General features: G+C 41.5%; 1 protein-coding gene across 1 annotated transcript in view; it reads right to left on the reverse strand.

Moving 5' to 3' along the window:
- LOC128791082 (von Willebrand factor D and EGF domain-containing protein-like) overlaps positions 1-15364 on the reverse strand; it is a 230157-nt gene that overhangs the window by 175711 nt on the left and 39082 nt on the right. Inside the window, exons 3-4 of the mRNA XM_053948448.1 lie at positions 7194-7419; positions 4492-4724 (exon numbers count right to left, since the gene is read on the reverse strand). Coding sequence (XP_053804423.1) covers positions 4492-4724; positions 7194-7419 — 459 coding nt within the window. The remainder of the gene's footprint in view (positions 1-4491; positions 4725-7193; positions 7420-15364) is intronic.

The following is a 15364-nucleotide window of genomic DNA, read 5'->3' on the forward strand; positions in this document are numbered from 1 at the left end:
CAGCTGCCATTGCCTTCTCCATTAAACACTAATGGGCTGGGGTTAGAAAAACCTGGAGTCACCATTCTGCTGGGAGGGAGTTGTGGTTTACAGCCTTGATGAAAAGAGCAAAGGATGAGCAGAACTGAGGGATGACATTTCTAGGGAAGCTGGAAGAAAAGAAAAATAGTTCTCATTAGCTTGAGAAAATGATCTGGCTGTAGGTATTTGCAGAAAGGGGTAGGAACAAAGTCTCTGGGAAGGCTTTCCAGAAGGGTTAGCAGGAAGGGGAAAGTAGGGAGAATCTGTCTTTGATTTAATTAATGAACTAGACCTTGCAGCTTTAGAACACAAATCACTCCCTGTGCGGGGCTGTTGGCTGTGGAAAGGAGGGAGCAGGTGCAGCTGTGTGACCTGGCACTGCGGGTAGTCCAGCTCTGCTCACTTTGCTGCTGGCTGTGCAGGAAGGAGGCGGCTCTTCCCAGTTGTCAAATGGCCAGGCAGGGTGTGGAAACTGACTCTGGGTCATTATTCTGCTAAGGAAGGAAATTTTCCCAGGGTAATAGTAAGGTGTTTTATCATCTGCAGAGTTTTGCTCATCAGCTCTCTGACCCTTTCTGCTTTAAAAATCTCTGTTCAAGTTCACCTAGAGTTCTGTTTCTGCAGGGATGCTTCTCATTTTCTACCTGAAGGTTGAGGAAGAAATTGTAAACTCAGCTGTGACCTACAAACAGGCAGGTCTTCCTATTCCTGTTGTTGATTTTGACAAATCCAGTGGCTGGGAGGGGATTAGTACTTAATTAGGGGAAATGCCACTTTGTCACTTTGGAGTCCAGATGCTGGTGCAGACCTCTGAGCTGGGCAGTGACAGAGTCTGAGTCAGTGAGAGCTGAGCCAAGGGCATGAAGTGACCCCAAAGGGGAGATGCTGAGAGCCAGTGCTGACTGGGGGTCTGTAGGATGAAACCTTACTATATCTGGGAGAGGAGAAGGGGCAAACCCTCAAGACTGCCTCCTAAGTGCTTGAGTATTTCCATAGGTACAGACTTCATATGATTTAACATTTATGAGCCCATATGCCCAGGATTTTCTGTCTAAGTGCAATAAATGTAGTGAATCCATCATCTGGAATGAGCTGCTTCTCTCCCCTGGGCTGAACTGGGACATCTCTTAGAAGTGCTGGCAATAAGACAAAAATCCTTTTTCCTTGAGAGATAAAGTGTAAGTGCTCTGCAAGGTCTGGCTTTCTTCAGCACCAAGAACAACAGGACAGTAAGATCTCTTGCCTCATCACTGGAGGTATTTTAGGCCAGCTGGGATGGGGTTTGGAAAAACCTGGCCCAGCAGAAGGTGTCCCTGCCCTTGGAGGGGAGTTGGAACTGGATGATCTTTGGGCTCTCTTCCAATCCAGTGAAGTGAAATTTCATGTTTTTTCCCTTGTGAGAGAAAAATTGTTATTTTATATATTGAGGCAAAAATTTGCTATCTTTTTGGCTTTGGCATAATCTCCTTCTGTTGCAGAGTGCCATGCAAAGCAGCCACTTCTATCACAGAGCTCAGAAAGGCTGGTTTTGCTTAAACATTCTTATTTTACAACGAGCACCATGGTTTATGTAGGGTGACAATTGCTTCTCGCCGTGTGAACTTTTGGATTGCTGCGCTGAGCAAAATCTGCACAGTTTTCTTCTAAACACCTTTCTTTCTTAGCATAACTCATTACTCACAGTGTGCTGCTATAATTTATAGATGGCTATGCCTCGAGGAATGAAATGACCTCTGTCACTATCACATAAATAAGGCTTAGGAATGCCAGGATTTTCATATCAGATAGAGTAGGCTTCTTTCAGAGCTTATAGAGAAATAGTGGCATGTTATAGATTTATTTAAGACTGCAATGGTTTCATGAACATTATGCTGCCAGCATTACTGTCTGAAATAACAAAATAGGAACCTAAAGATGGGGGAAGAAAGGACACATGATGGCTATTAAAAAATAACTGGCTGTTTAGTCAATACAAGTTCAGGAATGTTGGCTGGTAAATCTCAACTCTTCTCTAAGGTTTGACTGTGTATTACAATATATCAATAGCTATTCCATTATGTGACTGACCTATTACCTGGAGACATTTTTACAAAGAATAGCATTGACATCAACCACCCAAAAAGTGATGTAAAACAAAATCGTCTTGCTCGGCTGTGGTTTTTTTGTCAAGAAAGGAACAGAGAAGATGCTGATTTCAGGCCATGAATGTGTGGAGCCAAATGCAGGTAATTGTGCAGGTAGAGATAATGAGTTTAAAAGGTTCAAAAAAGGCAAGTAATTTTCAAAATGCTGCAGATTCTCTGACATGGGGACAAATTCTGCCTTGAATACCCCTCATACACCCTGGCAGTGCACAGCCTTGGGGATGCTGTCACTGGGCTCTGCATGGAGAAGGGGCAAAGTACTGGAAAGTCCTCCTGATTTATTGTTTCCTCTCTCATACAGCTTTTATCAGTGTGAAAGGCCTCCTTTACTGCTACATGAGAGAATATTCTTCCATCTGCATCTTTCTTGGGCAGGTGAGAGTTACCCATTGCCTCTGTGTGGCACAGTTTGGTGCCAGGATTTGATTCCCCTTTTAGTGGCATCAGCTTTCCTCTAGGGTAGCCCTACAAATGCTAAATTTCTTCAGATTTACACCATGGGAGGTGAGAGTCTTCTCCCTTTTGACTCCTGTTAGGCACCCAGACTGGGATGGCAAATGGTGAAATGGTTTTTAAAAATTTTTATTTTGTAAAACTGAATTCTCAGCTGCAGCTTCATCGCTTGGAAGTCACCTGTGATGATTTATGGATAATTATAATTAGTCTAATGGGCCATGAAGACCTTTAAAGAAGCCTAACAAGGAAGAAAATACTTTAGTCTCGCTAAACCCACTAAATTAAACATGTAGTTTCAGCAGAGGACAAAGAAGAGCTTACTGGAAACTTAATAAAAATAGTCTCATAAAGATTTGGCAATGCTACATGTTAACCATATTTTCTCTGAATCCCTCAGGATTGTTAAAACAAGATTTGAAGTGATTGCAAGTGAAATAATTTGGATGAGAATATCTCTTCATAGCACAAACTTGTCTTAAACTGGCAGAATTATCTGCCTCATAACATGTGAGGGCAATATCAGTCAGATTCTGAACTGGGCTAAAGCAATCATTATCTCAGTCAGCATTTCTCAGGCCACATCTGGAAAATTGTGGGCAGGCTGGAGAGGGTGCAGAGGAGGGCCACAAAGATGAGCCAAGTCCTGGGAAGCTGCCATGTGATGAAAGGTTGAGACAACTGTGTTCATTCAGCCTTGATAAAAGGAGGCTTAGGGGAAATCTCATCACCATGTTCAACTTCTAAAGAGTGGATACAAAGAAGATAGAGGGTCCCTTTTTACAAATAGTAACATGGAAAAGATGAGGGAAAATTCAGATTCAACACAAAAATATTTTTTTTTTCACAATGAGAACAGTTATGCATTGGAATAATCTCAGCAGTGGTGGATCTCCCAACATCAGACAATTCAGGTTCAGCAGGAAAGGGTACTGGGCTGTCTTGTCTAGACAATGCTTTTGCCAAGAAAATGTAGACCAGATGAACCTTGAACCGTGTGTTTGGGCTAGTATTTTATGATTCCATGATCTCAAAGAAGAGCTGCAAAATGTCAAGACTATTTCCAACCTACTTTTAACACCAGGACATTATCCCTATTTATTCTGTTTGCTGTAGCATCACTAATGTCCCTCTTCCCATAAAAGTTATGAACCTAATTTAAATTTAAAAGTCTTCTTTCTGTACCATAAAAGGCCATGAATTCATACATAAGTCAATTTTTTCACATCTGTATTGGTTTCTGTTTTGTTTTTTTTTTGTTGAGAGCAGATCATTGTTGCTGTGTAAGCCATCAAATATACTTCTTAAAGATTGTTTTGTAATGAACTCTATCTTTCAGTATGCTATTGAACCAGGAGTTTGGAATCAGAGAGGCAGAACAACGTGAAAAAAAACATAAAATGAATCCCCCTCTATTTTAAAATGTATAATATTTTATTTTTCCTGTGAAAAGATGTTATTGTGTCTCTGGTCCATGGATATAAAAATTACTGAGTGCACGCAGCTGAGCCTGCCTCTGCTGCAAAATCTCACTGCCGCAAGATACAAAAAGCAAAAAATTGGCTCAGGCACATGTACCCACCACTTATACAAACCTCACAGCATTCAGGGTGTAATGTAACTGCAAATATTCAATTTGCCTTTAGAATGTGGTAAAATACCTTCCAAGAACTCACTGCAATTCAAAGGAGTGTTACAGGTCCTGAACCTGGTTAATGTTATTAAATAATCTTGCCGTGAAGCATTTTCAGATCTCTTTTGGGCAGTAGCTCTAAGCATGAGGAGCACTAATAAAAACACAACAAAGGTTTAGGAAGAAGGTTTGATGCCCTGTGGGGGTGTGACCCGTGCTGCTGAAGGTGGGTGGCGTTACCGTGTCTCCCAGGCGGAGATTGGCGCCGTCCATCTCCACGTAGGAAAACGGCTGCGGGGTTGTCTCCTGGTGGATCTGCTCCCTCTTCCCAGGGCTGGAGAGGCGAGACCAGAGCACCCTGAACTGCACGGGGGGCTCAGGGGAAGGGGGGCTGTAGCTGCACTTCAGGTGGACTCGGCCTTGCACGAGCTCGGGAGTGATGGCCGGTTGCAAAGCCAGGCTTGTGAGCTTGTCTGGAAAGGGAAAACAAAAGAGTGATGTAGCATAAAATGTTTGATGTTATGGTTGTTCACCTAACAAGAAGATGTCAATGTAATTAGACATGGGAGAAGCACTACATTTTATCTTCCTCTGACTTAATTAGTAACCATGCAAGCAAGAAGGTGTGTTTCATACGAAATGCAAAAATTGCTAATTGTGTCCTACCTATTGCTGTTATATCATCTGACCTGCTGGTTTTGAATGTGGATTTTTTAATTTTAATTTTGCAGTGAAAGAAACGTTATTGAAATGAAGCACTCGGATTAATACAAATTAATTACTCTGGCAAAGGTCCTCAGTTTTGCATTTCCCTGGAGCACAGCCTTTTGATCCAAGTTTTGCAATAAGCACAGGAGAGAAATGAGAAGTCACTATGTTGCAGAGGTAAACTGACTCCCAGAAAGCAGCCAGCCTCTATTGCCTTACTGTGAGCATCCTTTCCAGGCTGTTTTAGGATGTATCTAGGCTAGGTCTGCTCAATATAGTCTCGTTCTGCCCAGAATAATGCCATTGCTCTAAAAATACAGCTTGCTTTCTGCAGGCTTCAACAAGTAATGAAGTCTGAAACCTTTCTTCCTGTTAAACTCCCCTAGAAAGTAGAAACAAAGAGAGGTATAATAGTGTGAGGGGATGTTTTTCATCTCTAGAGACTCAGACTCAAACAAAACATGAAGCTGGTTCAGATGCTTTGAAAGGATAAATTAAGTAACTTTTTCGGATAAGTGTAGAAAATATAATATGTGGGAACCCAAGAGAATAAAATATGAAGCTGTTCCAGCAGAACAGAGAACCAATGTGTTAACATCTGTCCAGAGCAAACAGCAAGAGGTAAGAAACAAGTTACTTAAAAGATGAATATAAACCTGATGTTTATACCCTTTTGTATTTCATTTCTTAGAGAAGCTGCCTCAAACCGTGCCTCACATCATGACTGTGTGCAGGAAATTATCCCAGAAGGACAGAGTTAGGTGATCAGCTCAGGGGAGGATGAAAGCACGAACACTGCTTTTCCCAGCTGTTTCCTTTCTGCCAAGTTATGGAGTTTTAAATTCAGTTTGTTTTGCAGCTCAGAAGCGCTGATTGCTGTCCTGCTCCTGAACCTCCAGCAGAAGGGGCTGGGGAATTGACCCCGACACAAAGCCATGGCAGCTGGACCCAGCTGAGCCTCCTGTGGTGCAATATTTACAGCTGAATTTAAGCCAGTGAGGTAAAAACCCTCAGTAAAAAACCTCCACATTTGGGTTTTTTTCTTGTCCAATGCATGAGACTGGAAAAACATCCTAAAGGCAAGGAATTAAATACTTTGAAGGACTGGACCTCACTGAAAATGAGACTGGGAAGGGATAATCATTCTTTTCTTAGAAATGCAGGTGGCTTTACATCCTGAACAGGTGTGAATCATTAAATAGGACAAAATTATTCACCCAAAATGTATTGGCAAAAAAATTCTCTGAAGAGTAGTGGAAATCTTATAATTTATAAAAAGGCCAATCTTAAACTGAAAAATGACTATTCAGTTAAAAAGTAATTTCTGAGTAAGAATCAGTTTCATTTATTCTAATGGATTTTTTTTATTTCAAATAGTGAATTAATGTCATGTTCTTTAAGCCTTTCTTCCTTCCTCTTCTTCAAGTAGGAATGTTAAAATATTGATAAAGATAAGAAAATAGTTATCTTTCTCTTTAAAATTTATTTAAGCTTGGATTTTGCCCAATTGAAAAGTTGATAACCTGAGTTTCTCAGTGTCATGTTTCTGTCCAAAACCACTAAAAGGAAAGTATAAAGGTAATTTTTTCATTTTGGGAAAGAAGCATGTTTTCTGATGAAATCTATATGCACCTGGCCATGCTCCAAAGTTCAGGAGGTTTAACTGAATGAGCAATTGCTTTCTGCTTTCCCTTTGTTTCCTAGCTACCGAACAGGGATTACATCTCTCGTAGTAGGCTGAAAATTATTTCTGACGAGAACAATTATATAAATGTCATGAAAAAGATGTTATCAGTTTGGTTTGGGGTTTTTTTTTCTCCTTGCAGAGTTTCAGAATTACCTTTTTTGAGGGGGTATACTGCATTATTAAAGATAAGGAGAGGCCTTAGAGACAGTCTCCTGGATACAGTGCCTGAGATGCCTCTGCTCACTCGCTTTGCAACTTCAAGCCAAAGTGGAGCCAAAGACAGTGGGAAAGGTTACACGTGAGCTGTAACCAAGCAAAGAACGCTTCAGCAATACACACCAGATTACATTTTGCACTGGTAATAGGAGCTATTCTTCAGGAACACCTTGGACTGCCACTGATTTATTTCCTACATGCTCTGCGCCTTAGCGGGAGTGACGCTTGACTCGCAAGGTCACCGAGATGTACACTGCAACACCGGGGCCTTTGAACACCCAGCCTGAGAGGCATAAGCAATCTTATTGATAAATACTTTACTGGTCCTCACCTTCTGCACAGTAGCCCATGCATCCCGGGGTGGGCTGCAGGAGATACACAAAGAAGGCGCCGCAGTTCCTGACGGCGATGGGGATCCGGAACAGGCAGCAGTCCCTGGTGCCCCCAAAAACCTGCCAGGTGGCACAGCCCGTCAGCCTCTTGCTCTCCCCAGGAGCTGGCAGGGATTCAGACTTCAGTGACAGCCACACCGGAGCTTGTGTCCCACATTTGTTCATCTGAGGGTGCACACAAAAGGAGCCATTTAACAGCGAGTGTGGTAAGATTCCTTTCAGGAAAGGGAAGGGAATCTTGGAATCAGAGAACAAAGCCTGACAAACACTCAGGAAAGAAGTGTTTGATATGATCAAATTGATATCACTTGATATGATCAAATAAAATGGAATTGAAAAAAGCCCAGAAATTTTGGAAATGGAGTGACTACAACCAAACGGACTGAGATGAAATGAGGGGCAGTGCAAATGACCAAAACTTGCCAAAATTACTCCAATTAAAATCCTGAAATCAAGGAAGAAAAGTAAAAAAGGAGACAGGAGAAGAATTTTAAGAAATTAAACATTCAAAAAAAGAAGAAGGAAAAATTCTGGTACCAAGTGAAAACAATGAAAGTGAATGGGAGGACAGGAAGTGCAGGGAAATGGACTGAAGCTTGCCCAAATAATCCTCACTGAAATCTTGAAATCAGAGAACAAAGTCCAACAAATGCTCTGGAAAGGAGATACGATCAAAACCAATGCAATTGAAAAAAACCAGAAAATTTGGAAATGGAGTGACTACAACCAAATGGACTAAGATGAAATAAGGGGCAGTGCAAATGACCAAAACTTGCCAAAATTACTCCAATTAAAATCCTGAAATCAGAGAAGAAAGGTAAACAAAGAGAGATGAGAAGAACCTAAAGAAATTAAATGTTAAATTAGAAAAGGAAAAATTCCTAAACCAAGTGAAAACAATAAAAGTGAATGGGATCACAGGAAGTGCAGGGAAATGGACTGAAGCTTGGCCAAATAATCCTCATTGAAATCACAAGATTTCATTCCCTTTCCTGAAAGTGGAGATCACTAAAACCCTGTGTGTGGTGAACCTGGAGGGTCAGTGAAAAAGCTGTGTAGGTGGGGATAAAAATGTCTTGCTCGGTTTTGAGAGGTGGCTTTACACAGATAAAACGCTCAAAGAGCACAATAACAGGATTCCAAAGTATTTCCCTCTGGTTTTGGTTGGTTTGTATGAAGAAGATAAAAGCATGAAAGCAGGCTAGATCACCTGTCTCCAAAACAGCTGCCCTGCTCCTGACAGCTCCTGCCCTTCCAGCACACACTGGACATGTCTGTGGGGCCTGAACATCTCCCTCACTCTTGAGGAGAGACACTTATGAAGGATGGACAAAACATATGTGCAGGATATGCATGACTTAACTTTCTAAATTTTTTTTAAATTTCACTTTTGCTTTCAGGCTTTTATCTATTAACAAATTCCCTGAATACAGAAAATCCCAAAGCAGAGGGCATTGGTCTTAAATGGTTTAAATGACAGCATGTTGAGTCATGGCCAGGAGAGACTGATTTCCATTTCCCAACTTAGGGATGTGTGTTCAGGAATCTCAGATCTGAGCTGCCCTCTGTACCTGTCAGGCTCTCTCTCCTGACTAAAGGAACATGGTTCTCTAAAGATGTCTTTAATTTAAGCACCTCGGTGAGGAGATTAGGTGTAATCAGGGCCTTATTAAATATACAAAGCCAATTACAATGACTCATTTTTCTGCACCATTACCTAGCATTTGCCAATATGCAAAGCACAGGGATATTTGAGCTAAAGTTTGGAAATTATTACCAAATACTGACAATAATTTGCTCTCCAATATCAGTCACATTCAGCAGAGCGTGACTGCTGCTGTCACTTTGCATTTCTTCAGCCAGTGACAGTGAACCATCTCTACTAGTCCAGCTCAGGGAACGTGATTCCTCCCAGTGTGAGTGTTTGGCTATAAATCACATTGGGGAGGAAAAAAAAAACCCAACAAAACCCAGCATTTTTTCCCATTGGCCCAGGTTTGCTGCTTTACTTTCAAGATCGAAAGTTATTTGTGACAGCAGGGGAAGCGGTGAAAGTCAAAGGATAAATTTATTAAGTCATGCACCAGTGCCCTCCTGCAGTTTGAGTTGTACCTGGGAGCTAGTCAAGCCAGGAAGCAGGGGCAGGGGAGAAGGGGTGCACACCCAGGAAAGCAAGGGTAGGTGAAAAACAATCAGCAACGTGACATGACACAATCTGATTTCCATTTGGAGCTAGTTATTGTCAGGCTTCTGAAAACAAGGATTCCAGAGAGACACCACTGAAATTCTCCAAGGTTGTTGGGGTTTTTCTTTTCCCTCCTGAAAAGTGGCAGCAGCTGAGCAGCGAGGCTGACCCTGCCTTCCCTGTTTGGTGTCCCGGTGGTCTTGCAGGTGGCACTGGAGCTCACACAATGCAGCGGCTGGCTAGGGAGGAGCAGCCTTCCAGCACTGTGCAAGCAAAGGAGAAGAGGGACCAACATAAAAATTCTTCTAGGTGGAATTTTAGACCAATCTCTTCCCTTGCTTTCTTTAAAAGCCATGTTGGGTGTAAGTTTAGAGGTTTGTTCTGTTTGTTTATTTACAGCTTTAACAGACATGGGTGTTTTCTGTGCTGGTAAAAATACAGATGATGGGAATTTATTGCATCCTGGTGAATGTGACCTATGTCCTCTGACCTAGAGTGCAAGGAATGGTGTGAAAAAGCATGTTTCCAAAGCATGCTTATGAGCATACACTTGTAATGACCTGGAAGAGTGGAAAAAACAACATCCAGAGAAGCAGCATGGGAGAAGAGAGGAGGATGGAAACTGAAGCTCTGTGGTCTCTGCTTCATACTCATCTGGATGTGATACCTGCAGCCTGAATTTCCTCTTACACAAGAAAACCAAAAACTTCAGTGCCTCTGCATGTGTGAGTAAAGATTGCTGGACTGGAACATTCTTTTTGAAATCACAGTAAAATGCAGGTATTAGTGAGTTCACCTTGGAGGTGTTTGGAACCACACAAGCCAGAAGAATTAGTTATGGGGAGCAGAGCAGCAGGGATGAGTGAGCACTGGATTTCAATGGATGTGTGCAAACTCAGAGAGTCTTGTAGGAAATGGTTTGGTGAGGAGACACAGCACAACCTACTGATCCCAACTGAAAAAAATACTCTTACAATTCTCTGTAAAGGAACTTTTGTTGCTTAAAATGACCTATAGGATCCATCTGATGCTGCCTTTACCAATGGAACTGGTGTCAACACATCAGTGCTGCTGCACTGGGAGTGCAGCTGCTGGGCTGCCTCTGGCACACACGGTGCCTCAGTTTCTCTGGCTGCTTGACCTTGGGCAAATAACAAATCACTGACTCTGTGTACCTCACTTTCTTATCTCTCAGCCAGAGGTGGAGGTGGCTGAGACGGTAATAGCCTTCCGTGCCTTGCAGCAGTGCTGGGAAGATAATTCATTAATATGACACCCATCCCTCTGCTGTGCTGGGAGCCATGTAGATAAATAGATGTGAATGCATTCTGGCTGTGAAAAAAGGCAGAAAGTGATCCATACATAAAACTGAGCCTGGACCTCTTGTTAACACACAGAGGCAAAACTGAAATGCTGGAATAAGAGGATGGTGATTTCCCCCCTCTGTTTTTAGCCTCACCAGAAGTCCGTGAGCCATTTCAGTGCTGGAGAAAGTGTGGATTGGCATCGCTGATGTTAGAGTGCAGCTTTCTGATAAACCCTCACAGGGACCTCCTGCATTTGCCCTGGCCAATCTTGCACTGAAACCACTTGAGTGAGGCAGTTTGTTATGTAACATGCACAAATTGCAAACAATGACCAACCCTTACGAGGGTAAAAAAATCAGACTGTGAGACAGTAAGTCATTGCAACAAACTGTAATACAGGATTACAGGCTGGCCAAGGAAGGATTTTGGTATAAATAGAGTATTTCTGTTTTCCTGGAAGCTCTATGACACATGTGAATTTATTTTCTGTTATGAGCTGCATGTGGTCCTTCTGATTCAGGCAAGTTGCCACACACTAGCCAAAAGGATTTGCTGCATGAAGCCTCTGTGAATTAGAAGACAGACATGGGAAGGCAAGGAATATGTATATTCATGTGTTCAACCAGCAGTAGAGATAAGAACAGAAAAAAAAAAAAAAACCAAACAAAACAAGAAAGCAAAGAAACAAAGAAACTTAGAAGAACAATCTAGGAGAAGAGGCTTCAAAGAGCCAAAATTTTCAAGTCCCCACTGTGGCATGATTTGCATTGAATTTTGTAGCTGTCATTTGGGAGAGTAACCAGAAAATTGAATTCAGAAGTAGCAAATGATTGGCATTTAAAGCAGAGCATTTACCTGCAATGCCTGCAGTCACTGCTGCTCTAAGGATATTGGAGAGATGTGGGAGTCTCACACCCCCACTCAGCAGCATTTCCAAAAGGAAGGAGGAATTACACAGCTGCCTCTACAGGAGAGCAAACTCCACAGGTTCAGGCATCCAGTGACACAGCTTGCAAAAGGAGAACTTCTCCAACACAGGAGGCTGTTGGCAGCCTTCTTTAGTATCTTTCCATATTTTATCCAATTGTAATTAAGTGGTGGTTTTAATCTTCAAAGCATTTTATAAACCTTACCCAATTAATCTCTGCAACACCTCGTGGCAGGTAAATATTCATTGAGTATTCTTTATTCCCGATTAGGCACCAGATAATAATTTTAAAAATCCAATTTAGAAAACCTAAACAATAAAAAGAAGTTTTCTCCCTTTGCTGAAACAAGAGAACAAGCCATTATTGTTTAATCCAATGATGTCTCCTTCCATTTGCTTGGGGTTTGGAGTATCAACCAGTTTGATTGATTGGACACTGTGGTTCTTCATAATTGCACAAAGAAATCAAGCTTGCTTGTTCTTGTCACTTGGGTATTGCTGAAATTATGCTGTTAAAAATAAGTAGCACCATATGTGAAGAGAGCATTGTTTTAGTTGGATGGAGATGGAAGGCTTTTTGGTGTGCTGCTGGTTGGCAGTTAAAACGTTATGATTTTGCATCTGTTATCCACTCAAAACTTTACTTAGCTTTTTTTAAAAATTTATTTCTTTGTAGTTAGTTAAAGTAAATAAGATTGGGGTTTTTCTTATTTCAATCTGAGGCCAAACTCCACAGAAATCAGTTTACGTCAGGAATATCTGTAGTAGCAATTAAACTGGTGCTTATCTTGTTTTTCTTTTAAGCACATGCCTCTGAACAATAAAGGCTATAATTGTAATTTCTACAGAAGGGTTTTTGCTTGTCTGAAAAACAAGCAAGAAAAACAAAGGCTCTTCATACCTAGCATTATGATTTGGAATATTCACGTAAGTGTTCAAGAAAGAATTACAGATTAAATAATACCTTGAAAGTGTCATTTGCTTTTAAATTCATAGAACAATTGCAAATCAAAGTGGGGCTGGAGTCAGAGCAAAATAATAATTGAAACAAAATAATAAATTAATGGTATGCAGCTGAGGTGCTGTGTTTTGGTTGTGAGTATAAAATGTTCCAGAAGAGGTTAAAGAGGAGGGAATGAAACTAAGTATGGGAAAATAAATCTGCTCCTCTAGGGACTGACATATTAAGCATCATGAGCAGGTTAGATTTGACACGCTTTAACATGACCTTGTTTTATACACCAAAGATTAGCATTTAAACCTGTGTTTGATCCTAGTATACATGTAAAAAAGTAAACCTGCATTGCTAAAGACGAAACTATTGAGAAAATACTAACCCTTACTGCATGACATGTCCTCCATTTACACAAGCATATTTACAGTTGTACATGAATTTACAGCATGCTCAGATTTGGAGAGGGTTTTGCTCATTTAGAGGATGAAATTTCTGAAGAAAGGCATAGGAAGTTATCTTGATATCCCATCACAGGCAGGTATTACTGGACATTTCCCAGAGTCTCATATCCATAAGTAACCTGTAGAAAAGCTTGCTACAGAAGCTTGTACATTGTGTGTGCCAAAAATTGCAGTTATGGGGCTGGCTAATGGGAGAGAAATTAATTTAAATCATAGAATCACAGAATCTGTGGGGCTGGAAGGGTCCCACAAGGATCATCAAGTCCAAATCTTAGCCCTGCACAGGACAACACCAAGAGTCACATCAAGTGCCTGAGGGCATTGTTCAAACACTTCTGAGCTCTGTCAAGATCTGTGGATCACTTCCTTGCAGTTTTTGGAGCTGTGACCACTTCCCTGGGGAGCCTGTTCACTGCCCAACCACCTCTGGGGAAAGAACCTTTTCCTAATATCCAACCTAAACCTCACCTGACACAATTTCAGGCCATTCCCTCAGGTCCTGTCACTGTCACCACAAAGAAGAGATCAGTGTCTGCCCCTCCTTTTGCCTTCACAAGAAAATTGAACAACCCATGTCTGAACCCAGAAGTCTCTGAACCAGGGGTTGCTGGAGATTGTTAATGTGCAAAAGTGAAATTATTCCCCTTTCCTGCCATTCCCTCCAGAAAAAGACATTCAGCTGCTGGTGAGGACAAGCACCTGGGGCCAGTGGAACTTCTCCACAGGAAGAAGAGAATTTTCAGCCCATTTCTGGCTTTGCTGTGAGTGTGGTGTGGCATTTAAATTTGCATTACAGGCAGCAGCGTACACTGCTCTGCTGTAATCCACAGATTGATCTTTTATCTGACTGTGGAGCAAAGCTTCAATAACATTAGTGTGTGATGTTCCCTCACGTTTCTTTTTAGTGTTTGTGCCTCCCATGGGGCTTGCCCATATTTACATGTATCCAGGTGTATGCATATACCCTGTCTTATTTTAATTCAGAAGCTGGAATTTCTGTAATTGATGTGTTTTCCCATATTGGCTGTTAAGTACTTCTCTGTATTTTCAATAGATTTTCTGTTGAGCTTTAATTTTTCCATCTTTTGTTCTTCCTCTGAAGGTCATTTTACTATGGTCTGGCATGTCTGTGCATTGTTTCTTGCTTCTTAATATACTGCCTTAATCTTAGTAAAAGCTTCACTATACTTTTTTTCATTCAGTGTTTTTGCCTTTCACAGAAAACCAGTTCTTGAAGAACAAACCCTGATCTGTAGCAGCAGCCTCAACACCCGAGGATCCAAAATTTACAAATTTTTATTGGACTTCTACTACAATATATTTTTGGCTAGGGAAGTGGCTGTGGCCAGGAGTGCATGTTCCGGATCTGGTAATTGCTGTGCCTCCTTTGGGAGCATGGGGGGAAAGGCAAGGAAAAAATAAAGGGAGGAAGGTCAGGATCATTTGTTACCTGCCCTGAGAAATTCAGCAGGCAAAGCCTAAATTGGAAAGCTCTTTCAATCAAAAACATTTTGCCACTGGAGGAATAAGTTTATGGACAGCAATTGAATTCAAGGGATGGCAAGTTCAGGAATGCAATTAATATTTTCACTTTCTCTGACATAAAAGCTTTTGGGTTTTTCTTCTGTCTTTTTTTCCACTTTGTAGCTTGTGGGGTTTTCTTCTGTCTTTTCTCCCTTTCCCCCCCATTTTTTATTAAATGAGTGGATGAGAAGCAGCTCCTTAAAAGCTGCTGCTCGTTTTTCATTGCAAAGTTTGCTGTGCCCCTGAGCTGTGGCACGGTTGCATTCTGGGGCTCTCACAACCTCCGTCTCCTCTCTGTTGAATCTAACCCTCCCCGTGGTTATGAAACAACATGCAGACAGGGACATATTTTTATTGTTTATTTCATGGCAAGATTCAGAACACAGGCATTGAGAAGCTGTCTGGAGGAGTCGGGCTGTGGGAGCTCCCCTCCCTCCTGTCCCCCAGCACGTGCCATTTGTCCTCCCACACTTCTCCCGACGCTCCAAATCTCCATTCTGGCTTAAATCCCTCCTGAGCTCCGTTGGGTGACAGGAATCCTTACCTACCAGCACTCTGAATTAAGAAGTTAATCTCATCCATCGATAAGCAGCTAATTGTATCTGGCTAGTATCAACACGATATCACTGGGTATATATTTTACAAGGTGTAAAGCTGGGGTAATGTACTTTTTAATTCTGCAGCCGTATTGTCAGGCTTTATTTGGTCTTTTTTCTCTTCTATCTGTTCAGGGTTTTGTCTTTGACTTTT

The sequence above is a fragment of the Vidua chalybeata genome, chromosome 7 (assembly GCF_026979565.1).
Source record: "Vidua chalybeata isolate OUT-0048 chromosome 7, bVidCha1 merged haplotype, whole genome shotgun sequence".
NCBI lineage: Eukaryota > Metazoa > Chordata > Aves > Passeriformes > Viduidae > Vidua > Vidua chalybeata.